The sequence below is a fragment of the Ochotona princeps genome, chromosome 3 (assembly GCF_030435755.1).
Source record: "Ochotona princeps isolate mOchPri1 chromosome 3, mOchPri1.hap1, whole genome shotgun sequence".
NCBI lineage: Eukaryota > Metazoa > Chordata > Mammalia > Lagomorpha > Ochotonidae > Ochotona > Ochotona princeps.
The window spans coordinates 4,034,322-4,047,958 of NC_080834.1; the positions used below are offsets into that span (position 1 = coordinate 4,034,322).

The 13,637-nt window shown below is 38.1% G+C and overlaps 1 protein-coding gene and 1 pseudogene across 3 annotated transcripts in view; one reads left to right on the plus strand and one right to left on the minus strand.

Annotated features, from left to right (window-relative positions):
• U2SURP (U2 snRNP associated SURP domain containing) overlaps positions 1-12,891 on the plus strand; it is a 50,691-nt gene extending 37,800 nt beyond the window's left edge. For all 3 annotated transcript variants that reach the window (XM_058661406.1, XM_058661407.1, XM_058661408.1), the window contains 7 exons: positions 166-261; positions 947-1,013; positions 3,460-3,619; positions 7,082-7,192; positions 9,464-9,582; positions 11,029-11,196; positions 12,343-12,891. In XM_058661406.1, the coding sequence (XP_058517389.1) occupies positions 166-261; positions 947-1,013; positions 3,460-3,619; positions 7,082-7,192; positions 9,464-9,582; positions 11,029-11,196; positions 12,343-12,481 (860 nt within the window). In that variant the 3' untranslated portion in view covers positions 12,482-12,891. The remainder of the gene's footprint in view (positions 1-165; positions 262-946; positions 1,014-3,459; positions 3,620-7,081; positions 7,193-9,463; positions 9,583-11,028; positions 11,197-12,342) is intronic.
• On the minus strand, positions 2,089-2,226 carry LOC118758900 (U2 spliceosomal RNA; annotated as a pseudogene).
• Positions 12,892-13,637: the final 746 nt, after the last annotated feature.

Here is a 13,637-nt window from a genome sequence, read left to right on the forward strand (position 1 = left end):
GGACCTCAGTGAATTATGTTGGTCAAAATTCTTGTTGTTGATATGATTGTCCATGTGTGGCCTTATTTTATTTTCATTATTTTAGTAGTATGATGAATGCCTGTAGCTCATTAATTCGGGTTATGCCCTAGTGGTTGAAGGTAATGGCTGCTTTTTCTCTAATAGTGGATGCAACTGAAGACTCAAAGAAGAATGAGCCTATATTTAAGGTTGCCCCGTCAAAGTGGGAAGCTGTAGATGAGTCTGAATTGGAAGCACAGGGTGAGTAAAAGTACAGGAAATGTTAAACCTTAAACAATTACACACTTAGAAATTGATAATAGATGTGCTTGTAAATATGCTACCCTTGAGAGACGTGTGTGAGCATATTTTCCTTTTATGCTTTGTTGTGTTTTAATAGCATAAAGATCCAGTGTTGCCGTGTGTCTGGTGTAAGATTTCATTGTGGTTGTGTTACTGTAAATAATTTTCTTTGATCCTTCCGTTTGGGAGCTTTGAGAGTAATCAGAAAAATCACTGAAGAACTTTTGGTTAAGACATTTTAGTGGAAATTGTAGTCAGGAAGCTTTCCTATTTGGAAACCTTCTTAGAGGTCTGGTTCAACCAAGTTTTGACCCCTCTATAACAGTTAGCAGATGTAATTCAGACCTGCCTTGTCAGGTTTATTTGGACTTGCGCTAATATTCGTAGGTTCCAATGAAAGAAGTCTTCGTGTCCAGCACAGAAGTAAGGATGACAGCCATGTCACGTTATGAATTTAAATGAAATGATAATGTAATTGTGAGGAAAGATTTGGCACACAGAAACGGCTATTCAGAGAATAGATATATGTAGATAAAAACTTCTGTAATATAAACTTCTAATTCTAAAGCTGAGCTTTTACAATTCTACTGCAAAAATGCTAATATACCTTATGAAATTACATCCTCTTTTTCCTTCCATTCAGCTGTAACAACTTCTAAATGGGAGTTATTTGACCAGCATGACGAATCAGAAGAAGAAGAAAATCAAAAGTAAGAATCTAAGTTTCAAATGTACTGTTTCTTTTCATTAGTAGGTATGGCTGAAATAATAGTGAGGAGGCGAACTTCAGTCTTAGGGAAAGAAAACATGTAAATGGATCATTTTAGTGTTCTCCATTATTTTTCCAGTGAATAAGAAGCTTTGGGTTTCTGGTTTTGATGCATTTGGTTTCACTTTGTTTGTGAGTTAATTTTTTACTATTGGGTTACATATTCCCACTTAATAGTTACCAGTTGATCAACTGTGTTTGTTTCAAGCTTTCTCATTAAATATTGTTTGGGGCTCCACAAAAAGCTTTCCATAAGCGGAAAGCTTATGCCCCATTTCTGTTGGACTGTATGTACGGTGCTCAGAAAATATTGCCTTAAAACCATTCTGTTCCTGAAATGTTAACACTTCGGAAGAATTAAGAATGAATAAAGGTAGGGGAATTCTTTCTTTGAAGTTCAGAAAAACCTTTTTTTAATTTTTGCTCTTAGATAACAGCTTGTTTCTATTGCCGAGTATAGGCTTGTATTGGTAGTTTTCGGAAGAGCTTGACATTTTCAAATCACTGTGAAAGAAGTTGAAGAAGGAAGATGTCACTCAGGTTTCTGTGTTTTAAGAAACCTTTCATATTGTTTATTGTGGGCAGAAGGAACAGAATTGTGGCCAAGCAGTGATTATCTGCAGTTTGTATAAACCTCGTTTGGTGCGATGAGGGAAAGTTGTCCAGAGAGAGGATTTTATAGAAATATTGGGATGATGAGAGAAAGTCAGTAATGATCATTCACAAAGTCCACAAAATGTGACTGTGGCTTGCTCACGGAAATAACTTTCTGAGGCTGTTTTGGATGAAGCTGGGGATAATTTGGTTCAGTTTGTTTTGAAATAGTGGGTGTCTAAACCTTTTTTATGTCCACAGCCTTCACATGTATCTATTCATAAAATAATTTAAATAGCTATCTAGATTATTAAATAATAAATTATGGGTGAGGAGAGAAAAACTCAAACACTTGAAATACATTGCTCAGTTGGTTTGTATTTAAAGATATTAGATTTTCTTTTTTTGCATAAAATTGATACTTGTGTTGCCTTAAGTACATGAATATAATTCACTGTTGATATGTGATACAAATCATTATAGAGTCTTTAGGAATGTTCTGGAAAGCATCATCAGATTTGATACTACACTTGATCTTAGCCAAAAGGCCGAGAAGCGATTGCATCATCAGATTTGAAAGTGAAACGTTTGTAGCTTGTTTTTTTTTATTTTGAATTGTCCGTGCTTTATTTTTCTCTGGCTTAGATTTTTCTCTTTCAGCCTCTGAGTCTTCATAAGTGACTTACAATTTAGTTTCTAAAGAATTTTATTATGCTTAATATTGTGAAAATTATAAATGTATAATAAAAGAATTCATCTTATCATAGAATACATTTTGCACCTAGTTTGAAAATTAAAGGCAAAAATACCATTTATTCTAGGAAGCACATGCTAGTAATGTTGTGACCACAGTCAGTATTGTTTATCAAAAATTTTATTTGTGTGTTCAAACAATTCCAGAGCTGGTTCAACAACTTAGGTTGCTGCTTGCAATGCTGGCATCCTACACGAGCACTGGTTTGAGTCCCATGTGCTCCATTTACAATCTAGCTCACATCTGGAATGGTAGTGCAAGATGGCCCAGATGCTTGGAACCCTGCTATGCATGTTTGAAATCCAGTGGGAGTCGCTGGCTTCTGGTTTCAGCTTGTTATAACCCCTGCTTTGAACATTTTGGTTGCTCTTACAACACTGATGACTAGCTTTGCATACAGTTGTCTGCCTGTCTGCTAGATTGCGTCTGGAAAGCAGGGAACTTTTCTTCATGGTTTGTAACTAGACTTTCTTATCTAACTTGGAACCTGTGTAGTGTTCAGAACTTAACTACAGCACGAGCGCTGATGTTGGGTCGTATTTAAAATGTGTATATTGCTTTGTTCTTAAAGTTAAATGCTAATCAGATAAAATCTTCACATGCTACCCTGATTGTTTCATAGTTCAGACTCAATTTTCTAGAGTATAGGCTCTGCTGAATGAGGGGTAAGCGTCATTTTCAAACAAGCCTTAGTGAATCTGAACTGTGTTGAATTCAGAAGTCGTTGACTATGCATTTAACTGCTGCAGGGAAAGTTGTTGCAAAATGAAAGGCATGCAGATTATAACACAGAATGTGTTAAAGTATTAAAGTTGAAGCTCAATCTTTTTTGTGTGGAGAAAGCAGGTTTTATCAAAATGTTAAATATTTTATCAAATGTTATTTTTAAAAAAGAAGTAAATTGTCCTTAAGTTTTGCTAGCTTTATTTAGACTCTAGGATAGCAAAAAAGACAATATCTAGAATATAAAATGTAACACAGTGGGGTTTTTGGTTTGTTTGCTTCCTTGACATACAGCGTATTTTTGCTTCATTTCCAGTCAGGAAGAGGAAAGTGAAGATGAAGAAGATACACAGAGCTCCAAATCTGAAGACCATCACCTATACTCTAATCCAATCAAAGAAGAAATGACTGAATCCAAGTTCTCGAAGTACTCTGAAATGAGTGAAGAAAAGCGAGCTAAACTTCGTGAGATTGAGGTCAGTGTAGCAATAGTGTTGAGACACGTGGCTGGTCTTGGGTTTGTTCCATCCACCCGGTTAAGCCCTCTGCGCTGTGTGACGGACAGGTACCATTTGGGCTGCACAGCAGCATGCCTACAGCAGTGCTCTTGCAGACCCCTTACTTGGTTTGAGCACCCCTTCTTGTACAGTAGCCTTTTCTTGCTGCTCTGGGTTTCCCTGTTTCCTGCTCTTTATCTCTGTGTAATCTTCCATGGATCATGGGTTATGGGAGCCTCATCTGCTTGCTGACTCTTGTTGTTAATATTTATCTTCCCCACCAGGCTACAGTTTCTGTGAGTAGAAAGCACCGTCTCTATTTCCTGTTCATCATTACATTGCTAGTCTGTGGTACAGAGGAAAACTTAAAGAAAAATATTTTAATGAATATATTTTGTAGTTATATAAAAAGTCTATTACATTTTGAGCACTTGCAGCATGTTATGAAGGAAAAAGTAAACAGTTTTGACATGTGCAAGGTGATGTTTACTTACTAATTTTTTGAACAACAGCTGCAGTTTCAATAATAGCAGAGCAGAAACTGAGTGGATCTTGAAATTTAAAGGGGAAAAAAATGTATGAGGATGCCCAGACTATCTCAAGCCAACTTTTCCCACCTCCTCCTCCTCTGTTTTCCTTTTAGAATGTTTTTTTTTGTTTTGTTTTGTTGGTTTGATTGTTTTTGTTTTTCCAGAAAGTTTATTCCTGTCAGACAGAGGACAGTTTTGCAGTGCTCTGAGGTGTGATGAATACTGGTGGTAATGAATTGGTCAGTGTAGTGCCTCAGAATAACTCGGAAGATTATATTTTAATACTCTGTGCATTCATTAACAGTAGTTTGGAATGCCTCTTTTGGGTCTTTGGCTGTTCTTTGTAAACTACCGTGGTAATTACCTCATTTGTATTTTTTCACATAGTTGAGCTGGTGAAAGTTCTTACTTCCTGCTTGTCTCAGGTGTCATCAACCCAGAAAGTAATTGGGGAAACCTTTTGTTGTGACCCTATACAGAGTATAATTGGTATCAGTTCTAAGTGGAGATCAGAGCTCTTCAGAGTTAATTAGCTGATTGATTTTTTTATGAGACTGTTTCACAAAGTTTTTTGTAAGAATGGAATTAAAAAATAATTTGCCGTAGTACAAAAAAAAATTGTTACCAGTTTAAAGCTTTTTCCTAGTGTTTCTCTGAACTTTAGGGTTTCTGAAATTTGAAAGCCTGTCTGGAAGGATGAAACTTGGGGCCCAGAACTCCGTCCAGGGTGTCCCATGTGGGCGGCAGGGACCCCGGTACTTGAGTCATTGCTCGCCGCTCTCCAGCCATTGCTTCCTGCAGTAACAGGAATCTGGAATTGGAAGTGGAGCCAGGCACTCTGATTCTGATTGTGCCAAATACCAACCCTTTCTGTGGATTTTTTAAAAGACTTTTTAGGTGCATGTATTTTTACCAAAGTATGCATTTTTTTCTTAAGATTTACATATCTATTTTTATTGGAAAGTCAGATATGCAGAGAGGAGGAGAGGCAGAGATTAAAATCTGCCATCCATTGATTCACTCCCCAAGTAGTCGCAATGGTCAGAGCTGTGCCGATCCGAAGCCAGGAACTCGGATCCTCTTCTGGGCCGTCCTCGACTGCTTTCCCAGGCCACAAGCAGGGAGCTGGATGGGAAACACAGCGGCCAGGATTAAAACCAGCGCCCATATGAGATCCCAGGGCGTGCAAGGCAAGAACTTCAGTCACTAGGCTACTGTGCTGGGCCCCGTAATACACATCTTAAAGTTTTATTGACTGGAGAGGCAGAAAGAAAGGGGGAGCTCTCGTCCGTTGATTGATTCCTCACAAGCCTGCAGTGACTGGGATTTGGCTAGGGTAAAGTCAGAAAGCTGGAAACTCAGTTCAGACACCTGTTGTGAGTGGCAGGAACCCAGTCCCTTGAGCCATCACCACTGCCTCATAGGCTCTGCATTAGCAGGAAGCTGGAATAAAAAGCCAGAGCAGGTAGGAAACAAACATTCCAGTGTGGACTATGAATGTCTTAACTGCTAGACTTAATGCCTGTCCCAACTTACCCTTTAATTCCATTTTCCCCTGGCTTTTTTTGGTACATCTTAAAAATTTATAGGGAAGAAAAATGGGAAGGCAGGAATCTTCTGTCTGCTAGTTTGCTTCCCAAAGAGCTGCAGCAGCCAAGTCTGGGCCATGCTGAAACCAGGAGCATGGAAATTTATCCAGGTCTCCGTACAGGTGAAAGGGGCCCAAGAACTTGGGCCATCTTTTTGCTGCTGTCGTAGGTGCATTACCAGGGAGTTGTATTGGAAGCATGGCAGCTGGAACGCCAGCCAACAGTTCAGTAAAGGGATGCCATCATTGCAGCACACACAAGGTTGACCCTTTCATGAACGTTTGAAATTCTCTTATTTTTATATACATTTTTATTTTTAAGGTTTATTTATTTATTTCAAAGAAAGAGTGACAGAGTCAAATCCTCCGTAGGTTCACTTCCTAAATTGCTGCAGTAGCCAGGGTTGGGCCAGCCAAAACTAGGAACCCAGAAACTGTCTGGGTCTCCTGCACGGGTGGCACAGGCCCAAGTACTTGGACTGTTTTCCACTGCTCCTGGGCACAGTGCAGGTGGGACTCAGACTGGCTCTGTGGTATGCCAGCATCGCAAGATGTGGCTTCACTTGCTACACCCTGGTTCACTCCTGGTGGCTACAGCGGCTGGAACTGAGCCAATCTGAAGCCAGGAGCTTCTTCAGAGTCTCCCACATGGGTGCAGGGTCCCAAGGCTTTGGGCCGTCCTCGACTGCTTTCCCAGGCCACAGGCAGGGAGCTGGATGGGAAGTGGGGCTGCCAGGACATGAACCAGCATCCATATGGGATCCTGGTGTGTACAAGGCAAGGACTTACTGCTCTAGGTCCAGATTTTATGATTTTTATGGAAGATTCTCATTGATGTGGGATGCTGGCCCCATCTTTGTGTTTTTGAGATCCAGGAATTGTACTGTACTGCAGTGGAGAGAAGTTTATCCTATTTAACTCTGTCTTACACACACTTTATATCATTAGAATGCTATCCTTTTAAAATATATACTTTCTTCAAAGTTATTTGTGTTTTGCTGGCTGCCATATCTTGGTAACAGTTGTTTGCCTTAATAATCTGAAGAATCAAATACCAAAATCATTGTGGTGTCAAGAGAAGTAAGTACTTATGTGGACACAGGGTATACATACTTCATTCGTCATCTGCAGTTCCTTATCACTGGGCAGAGAACGCATGGGCTTTTCATAGTCCCTTGTGCTTTGGCCTTAACTGACCAAGTGGCTTTGGATAAGGATGCTGTGTTGACCTGATATTTGGACTGAGTCCTAATCAGTTACTGTATTGTAGGAACAAAGCAGTATTTGGGACACTGTAGTAACGGAAGATGTCTTATTTCACAGCTTAAAGTTATGAAGTTTCAGGATGAATTGGAATCTGGAAAAAGACCTAAAAAACCAGGCCAGAGTTTTCAGGAGCAAGTGGAACACTACAGAGATAAACTTCTACAACGAGTAAGAAATATGTATATCTATATATGTTCCAAAAATATTTATCTGACTTTTGAAAATCCAAATATTGGCTGATTTAATAAAGTATATTTCAGTTATATCCTTTGATATGCAAGTGTTGAGCTTTGGTAGATAACTGGAAACATTTGAAATCTCATATTTTAGAACTATTTCAACTTGTTCTTCTAGCAACAGACTGTATTTCTTATTCTGGATACCTCCTGTGGACTAGAATATCAATGCTGCTAAGGGCTTGCTTTCAAAACTGACAGTTGCTTTTGGAAGAGTCATGTTTGTGATGACCTGAGGAACAACACAAGAGACAAAGATGGAAGCAGGGTTTGTTTAGGGCTTGGGACTCATTTCTCATTGTTTCCAAGAAAGCACAGCAAGGGGTAGAATACTTTAGTGCTAAATTCTAAGCCGTTAAAGAAGTCTTGTTCTTACAACAGAATACAAAGGCACATGCGTAAGTTTGAGGACGAACAGTTGAGAATGTTTAGGTTTTATGCAGACATTTGTGGGAACTGGGCGTACATAGTTTTTTCGTAATGCATGTTCTCTGCTGACCATCTGTGGAAATATGCAGAGTTTAGGAACAGGAACCCCTGTGGTAATGGCACAGGGACCTCGGGCGTTGGGTTAGGTCTGCTTGTGTAGCTTGAGCTCCACTGCCCACACTACAGCTGCAAAGTGTGTTCATAGAAAGAGAGTGTCAGGGCAGTCTGTCCTGTGATGCCCGCACAGACCGCATACAACAGGCAGCTAGCTCCTGCAGCCTAATTGGTGGCTGTGAGGGTATTGTGGGTTGCTGAACTTCGCAGGACTGAGAATTACACTATTTTTTTTATTACTGAATTAGAATGTTTAAAACATTTTGAAGAATTTAACTAATATGGTTTCTATGCAATATCCATTTCAATCAGGAGTTACTTTTCATTATTAATCAGGGAAATGTTTGCTATAGATCATCAAAGAAAGTCAATTTCCACACAACTTTTGAAAGTTGTCTTCTGTCTCACTGTGGAAAAAAATCTATTCCTTGGGTCTCGTTGGAGATGGTGGCGTTTTATTGATGCACATACAAGAATTGTACGCTGAGGTGCTCGGTTGTCGTAATGATAGCAAGCTCAAAATGAACCATATATCCATTTAGCACTTCCACCTGCTTGTACCCCATGAGTCAAATTGAAAGGTGTGGTTCCTGAAATACGAGGGAACTTGAAAAAGTTTGTGGAAAATGAACTTGAAAAAAATGTTTATTTTGTTGCAGAAATGTTTATTATCTATATGTGGACTTCAAAAGATGTTGTCTGGATTTACACACACAAAAAACTACCAACATCTGGTATAGGCTTATTTTTCACCTTTTAAAAGTTAAAGGAGTCAGCTAACAGCTTTCCTAGAGACTCAATTCTGTTTAGTAAAGTATGCAGTGGGCTTTGTATGTTCATCTTTTTTTTATTTTATTTCTAAGGATTTACTTTATTTATTTGAAAGAGTCAGAAGAGTTATAGAGAGAAAGAGCATTCCATCCATTGGTTCACTCCACCAATAACCATAGTGGCAGGGATGGACCAGACTAAAACCAGGAGCCAAGAGTTCCTTCCTGGTCTCTTGTATGGACATAGGGACCCAAAGAATTGGGTCACCTGCTGCTGCTTTGCTGGGCACATTAGTAGGGAACTGGGTTAGAAGTGGAACAGCTGAGACTCAAAACCAGTGCCCACATGTGATGCTAATGTCACAGGCAGGTGACAAGTGGCTTAACCCATTACAACAGAAGTCCAGCCCTGAAAGAATCACCTTTTAATCTGATGAAAAATGTTCATCATCATTTTTGCTTGTTTGTTTTTATTGTTTATGGAGAGTGTGAGGGGGAAGAGCAGCGGACACTAGAGTTTAACCTCAAATCCTGACTTCACTTCCGGCATAGTACTGAATCTTACTTTTGTCGATGTAGACTAGACACTTTTAACACACCACTGTTCCTAGTGAAACAAAATTCTATGCGCAGAGTTGTTGAGAAAGTTGCTTGGTTAACCTTTGACATTCTGTATTTAGCTGTATTTAGCTGCTGTCATTAGTAGTGGTATTATCTGTGTAAGTAAAAGAAATGGCTAATTTTCTGGAAGAGAAATTTTTTTAATGGTATTGAACTTCATGCAGCACTATAAGAAATTATTTGCTATTAGAGAAAATAGTTATGTAAGTGAGATGAACAAAGATTGGTATTTTTTAAAGAACTAAATATTTTCTTTTAAAAAAAAACAGGAGAAAGAGAAAGAATTAGAAAGAGAAAGAGAAAGAGACAAAAAGGATAAAGAAAAATTGGAATCTCGATCGAAAGATAAGAAGGAAAAAGATGAGTGTACTCCAACAAGGAAAGAAAGGTATGACAATCCTTATGTTTAATCATTCATAGATTTTTAAGATTTGGAATGATGGTTTATTTTACAAATTTTTTTGTCAACGTATTTGATGTCAAATAACTTTTCTGAGAAGAAGCATGTTTGTCTCCTTACAGGAGACAGAATGAGCTGACCCGTGGGCCAGTTAGTACTGGGTTTCATTGGGGCATCTTCCCTTTACCTGGTTCGTAGAATGTCCTTAGCCTTAGTTCAGTGCAGAATTCAGTTACAGGATTGAGTGTCAAACCCGAGACTTAAATAACAGAACAGCTTGCTAGGCCTTCTCTGTTGCCTCCATAGAAGCGTTCCCAATCTAGGTGCTGAGGCTGCCTGCCTGTATACTTGAGTCCTGCGGTTGTGTCTTTTTTTTTTTATTCATTAATTACATCGTATTATGTGACACAGTTGTGTCTGAAAAAGAGATTATGTACAAAGGCCACAGGGACTTGGTCCTCACATTTTTTATTCTTGTTTAGCTTTTATTTCTTATTTCCTAAATCCTTGCTTTAGTAAAGAAAATTGCTCAGTTAACTGAAGTTTTTCTAGTAAGAACCAAGTGATTGCAAATGAAGAGTCTGGTTTGTAAGTAATACAGAATAAGTTACTAATTGGTTAAATAAAAATTGTCACTTCTATTGAATATTTTGACAATTTCAGACTGACAAGAATTGTATAAAGAGTTCCTGGATACCCTTCACCCAAAGTCTCCGAATGTTAGAGGATTTCTGCTTTTTTCTTCTTTTCTCTGCCTCTCTCCAACCTTTTTTGTTCTCGTCAGAAAGGATTTTTGTTTATTTTTTTTTTACTTGTGTCTTTTTTTTTTTTTTTTTTTTTTTTTTTTTCTGCTTATTTATTTCAAAAGGGAGAGTCAGAACTTCCATCTGCTGGTTGATTTTGCAAATGCCTGTGATGAGGCCAGGAACACAGTTCAGGCCTTCCATGTGATGGCAGGAGCCGTCACTGAAGTCCATACCACTGCCTCCTGGGGGTTGCAGGCGGCAGCTGGGTGCAGGTTCTGGGGATGGTAACTGCGAGGCCAGATACCATGGCCACCTGTCCTTCATCCCAGTCATTTAATATGATAGCCCACTCTCATGCACACTTTTAATAACAATAAAACTACCAGAACAGGAAAATAACATTAAAAATATTGCCCAGTTTGGAGACCTTAGTTGAATTTTATTAATTGTCCCAATAATCTCAGTTCTAGGAAAAGATTCCACTGTAGTTGAATTCAGTTATCGCTCAATTTTAAGTCATCTGTAACATTTTTACTGGGATAAAAGACTTTGAATGTTGTTGGAAAATACTTTATTATGGTTAGTTAAGAGTAAAAGTTACTGTAAACAAGTAGAAAATAATAGGCAATTTAATAAAAGGAAAATCAATACCGGATCCTTTGCTCACTTTGGGGGCTTTGTTCCGTAGGAAGAGACGACACAGTGCGTCCCCCAGCCCATCTCGCAGTAGCAGTGGTAGACGAGTGAAATCCCCATCACCCAAATCGGAGCGATCAGAGAGATCTCACAAAGAAAGCTCACGTTCCAGGTCATCTCACAAAGATTCTCCTAGAGATGTTAGCAAAAAAGCCAAAAGGTAAATGCAAGTCATTTTTTGGTGATATTTTAAATACCTTGTAATTCTACCAGCTTTTGAAAATAATTTAAGGCAGGCATTTTTTAAAAAGCATTTTAGAAAACCAAAGATATTATACTTTCATTTCAAGTTATTACTTCCCACCCCAGTCTTTCTTCATGACTTGATTTTAAAAAGGGTTTCCAGTAAGTAAGAACCAGCCAAGAATCTTAAACATCAGCAGCAGTGCTTTCCAGTGGAATCATGGGAGCTGCTTCACTTTTCATTCTGGTTTTTGCGTTTTGTTTTGTTTTGTTTTGTTTCTGTTAGAAGAGTCTCTGGTTATTTCAAAACTGAAGGAGTATGTGTTTTTCTCCAAAGCTGCAGTACTAGTAGTTCTTGGGTAGAGACTTAAAAAATAATACTACAAATAAAATTCTCTTTTCTTTCTAATTTCAAAGAAGTGGTTCAGAAATGTTTTAATTTTTTTGGTGATATATAGAGAGATTTTCCTGACAGTGAAAACAGTTTTATATGTTAGCACTTTGTTTTGGGGGACCATTTTTAATAAAAGAATAAAATAACCTTTTTTTAAATTGCATGTGTGTGTGTGTGTGTGCGCGCGCGCGTGTGTGTGCACATACCTGTATGTAGTCATTTATTCATTTTGGTTACCTTATGAAAAGTACTCCCAAAATCCTGAACAATGTCCTTGAATGATACTGCAGTGGCTGACGCCTTTTCCTTCAAGGTAACAGGCTGCAAAACTGTGGTAATTTTACTTTTTGTGAATGATCTTCCTTGCTGTCTTGAATTTTAGCTTCTGGAGTAGAGGTTCGAACAGTGGAGGTATCGGTCACCAGGGAGCTTGTTCAAATGCCTCCGTCTCTGGCCCTAGAGATGTTAATGAAATAGAGCAGGGTGAGGCTCAGAAATTTATTCTCAACCAGCTTCTGTAGCGATATCCGCTAATGCGTTGTATAGTAATTACAAAATAATTTCTGCCCTTGTACTCAGTAGGCAAAATATAACTTTGAGAAATTTGATCTTATTTCAGAAAATTGGTCTTTATTGTACTGTGTTAAAGATCATCTTAGGTAATTTAAGAAAAATTAGTTTTATCACATGAATACTTTAATAAGTTGGGGTTTTTGCTTATTTCTTCAGGTCACCATCTGGTTCAAGGACACCTAAACGGTCTAGGCGATCACGGTCTAGATCCCCTAAAAAATCAGGGAAGAAATCCAGATCTCAGTCCCGGTCTCCACACAGGTCTCATAAAAAGTCCAAGAAAAACAAACACTGACAGAAGTTTTTAAGATGCTGTCACTTATTGGAAATGCGATTTTGTTCTGTGCCTGAATGGTCTGGTTTTTTTTTACAAAAAAAAAAAAAAATACTACAAAAAAAGTCAAGTGGAAGAGCATTCCTGCGGTTTTTGTTTGTTTGTGAATGCATGTGTAAACTCATGAGTAACGCATCTGTAGACATGTCATTGTTTTTTATTGTATAAATTACTTTCATTGTGGCTGTTTCTCAAGATGAAATTTTTATTGTGCTAAAAAGTTTCATCAGAAATGTGTATAATGGGTCTGCTGGCAGTAGTAGTATTTTGTTTTAGGATGTTGTGACTTAGCAGAAATAATACAGATGTCTTCCCCCCTTTTGTAGCTTTGACAATTTGAATTAGATTTCAAATAAAATCTGAACAGAAAACTGTAATGTTGTTTTTTTGCCCCATTGGTGATACCAAGTCCCTTGACGTCCTGCCTAGTGAGTTTGGCACTACTGTTGTGTTTCTTCTATCTAATGCACTTTACAAGCTCCAATGTTCAAATAGCTCGAGTTTTATATTTACTAAGATGACTGTTGAAATTAAGGGACCCAAAACCCTGTTTGTTAGATTCGAATGAGTTTCTTCAGTAGTGGTCTCCTGGATAGTACTCACTCCAGAGATCAGGGCCTGGCCCATAGGGCGTGGTGGTGGAAATGGAATGCCTGGCTGAAACTGGTTTCCTTTTTCAAAGAAACAACATGATTGTGTCCTGAGGAACTACTTATTTTTAAGTGAAAATTAAGTCTTCATCTATGATTTCTTCTATCATGAAAGAAGTATACTTATAAAAGAAACTTTGTAACAAGATTTGGCCATGGAATTCTTTTGTATGATACCTTTTTATAGTCTTCTGTGGGCTACCTTTCAACACTGGTATTAGAATATTTCTAAACGTTTATAAAGTTTAAAACACCTTAGGTTTTACTTGTTTTGTATTTTAAGGATTTAGTTTTAGGTATAGCTTTAAGTAAAATGTGAAAATAAAATGTCTTTCAGGATATTTAACACCCTATAGTTTGTAAATTGAAGGTGCAAAAGGTGATGTATATCATTTGCAGAGTTGAACTCTGTTGTGAATGAGAATACAATTGCTGCAGTGTGAAGAATAAATAAGAAAACTTGTATA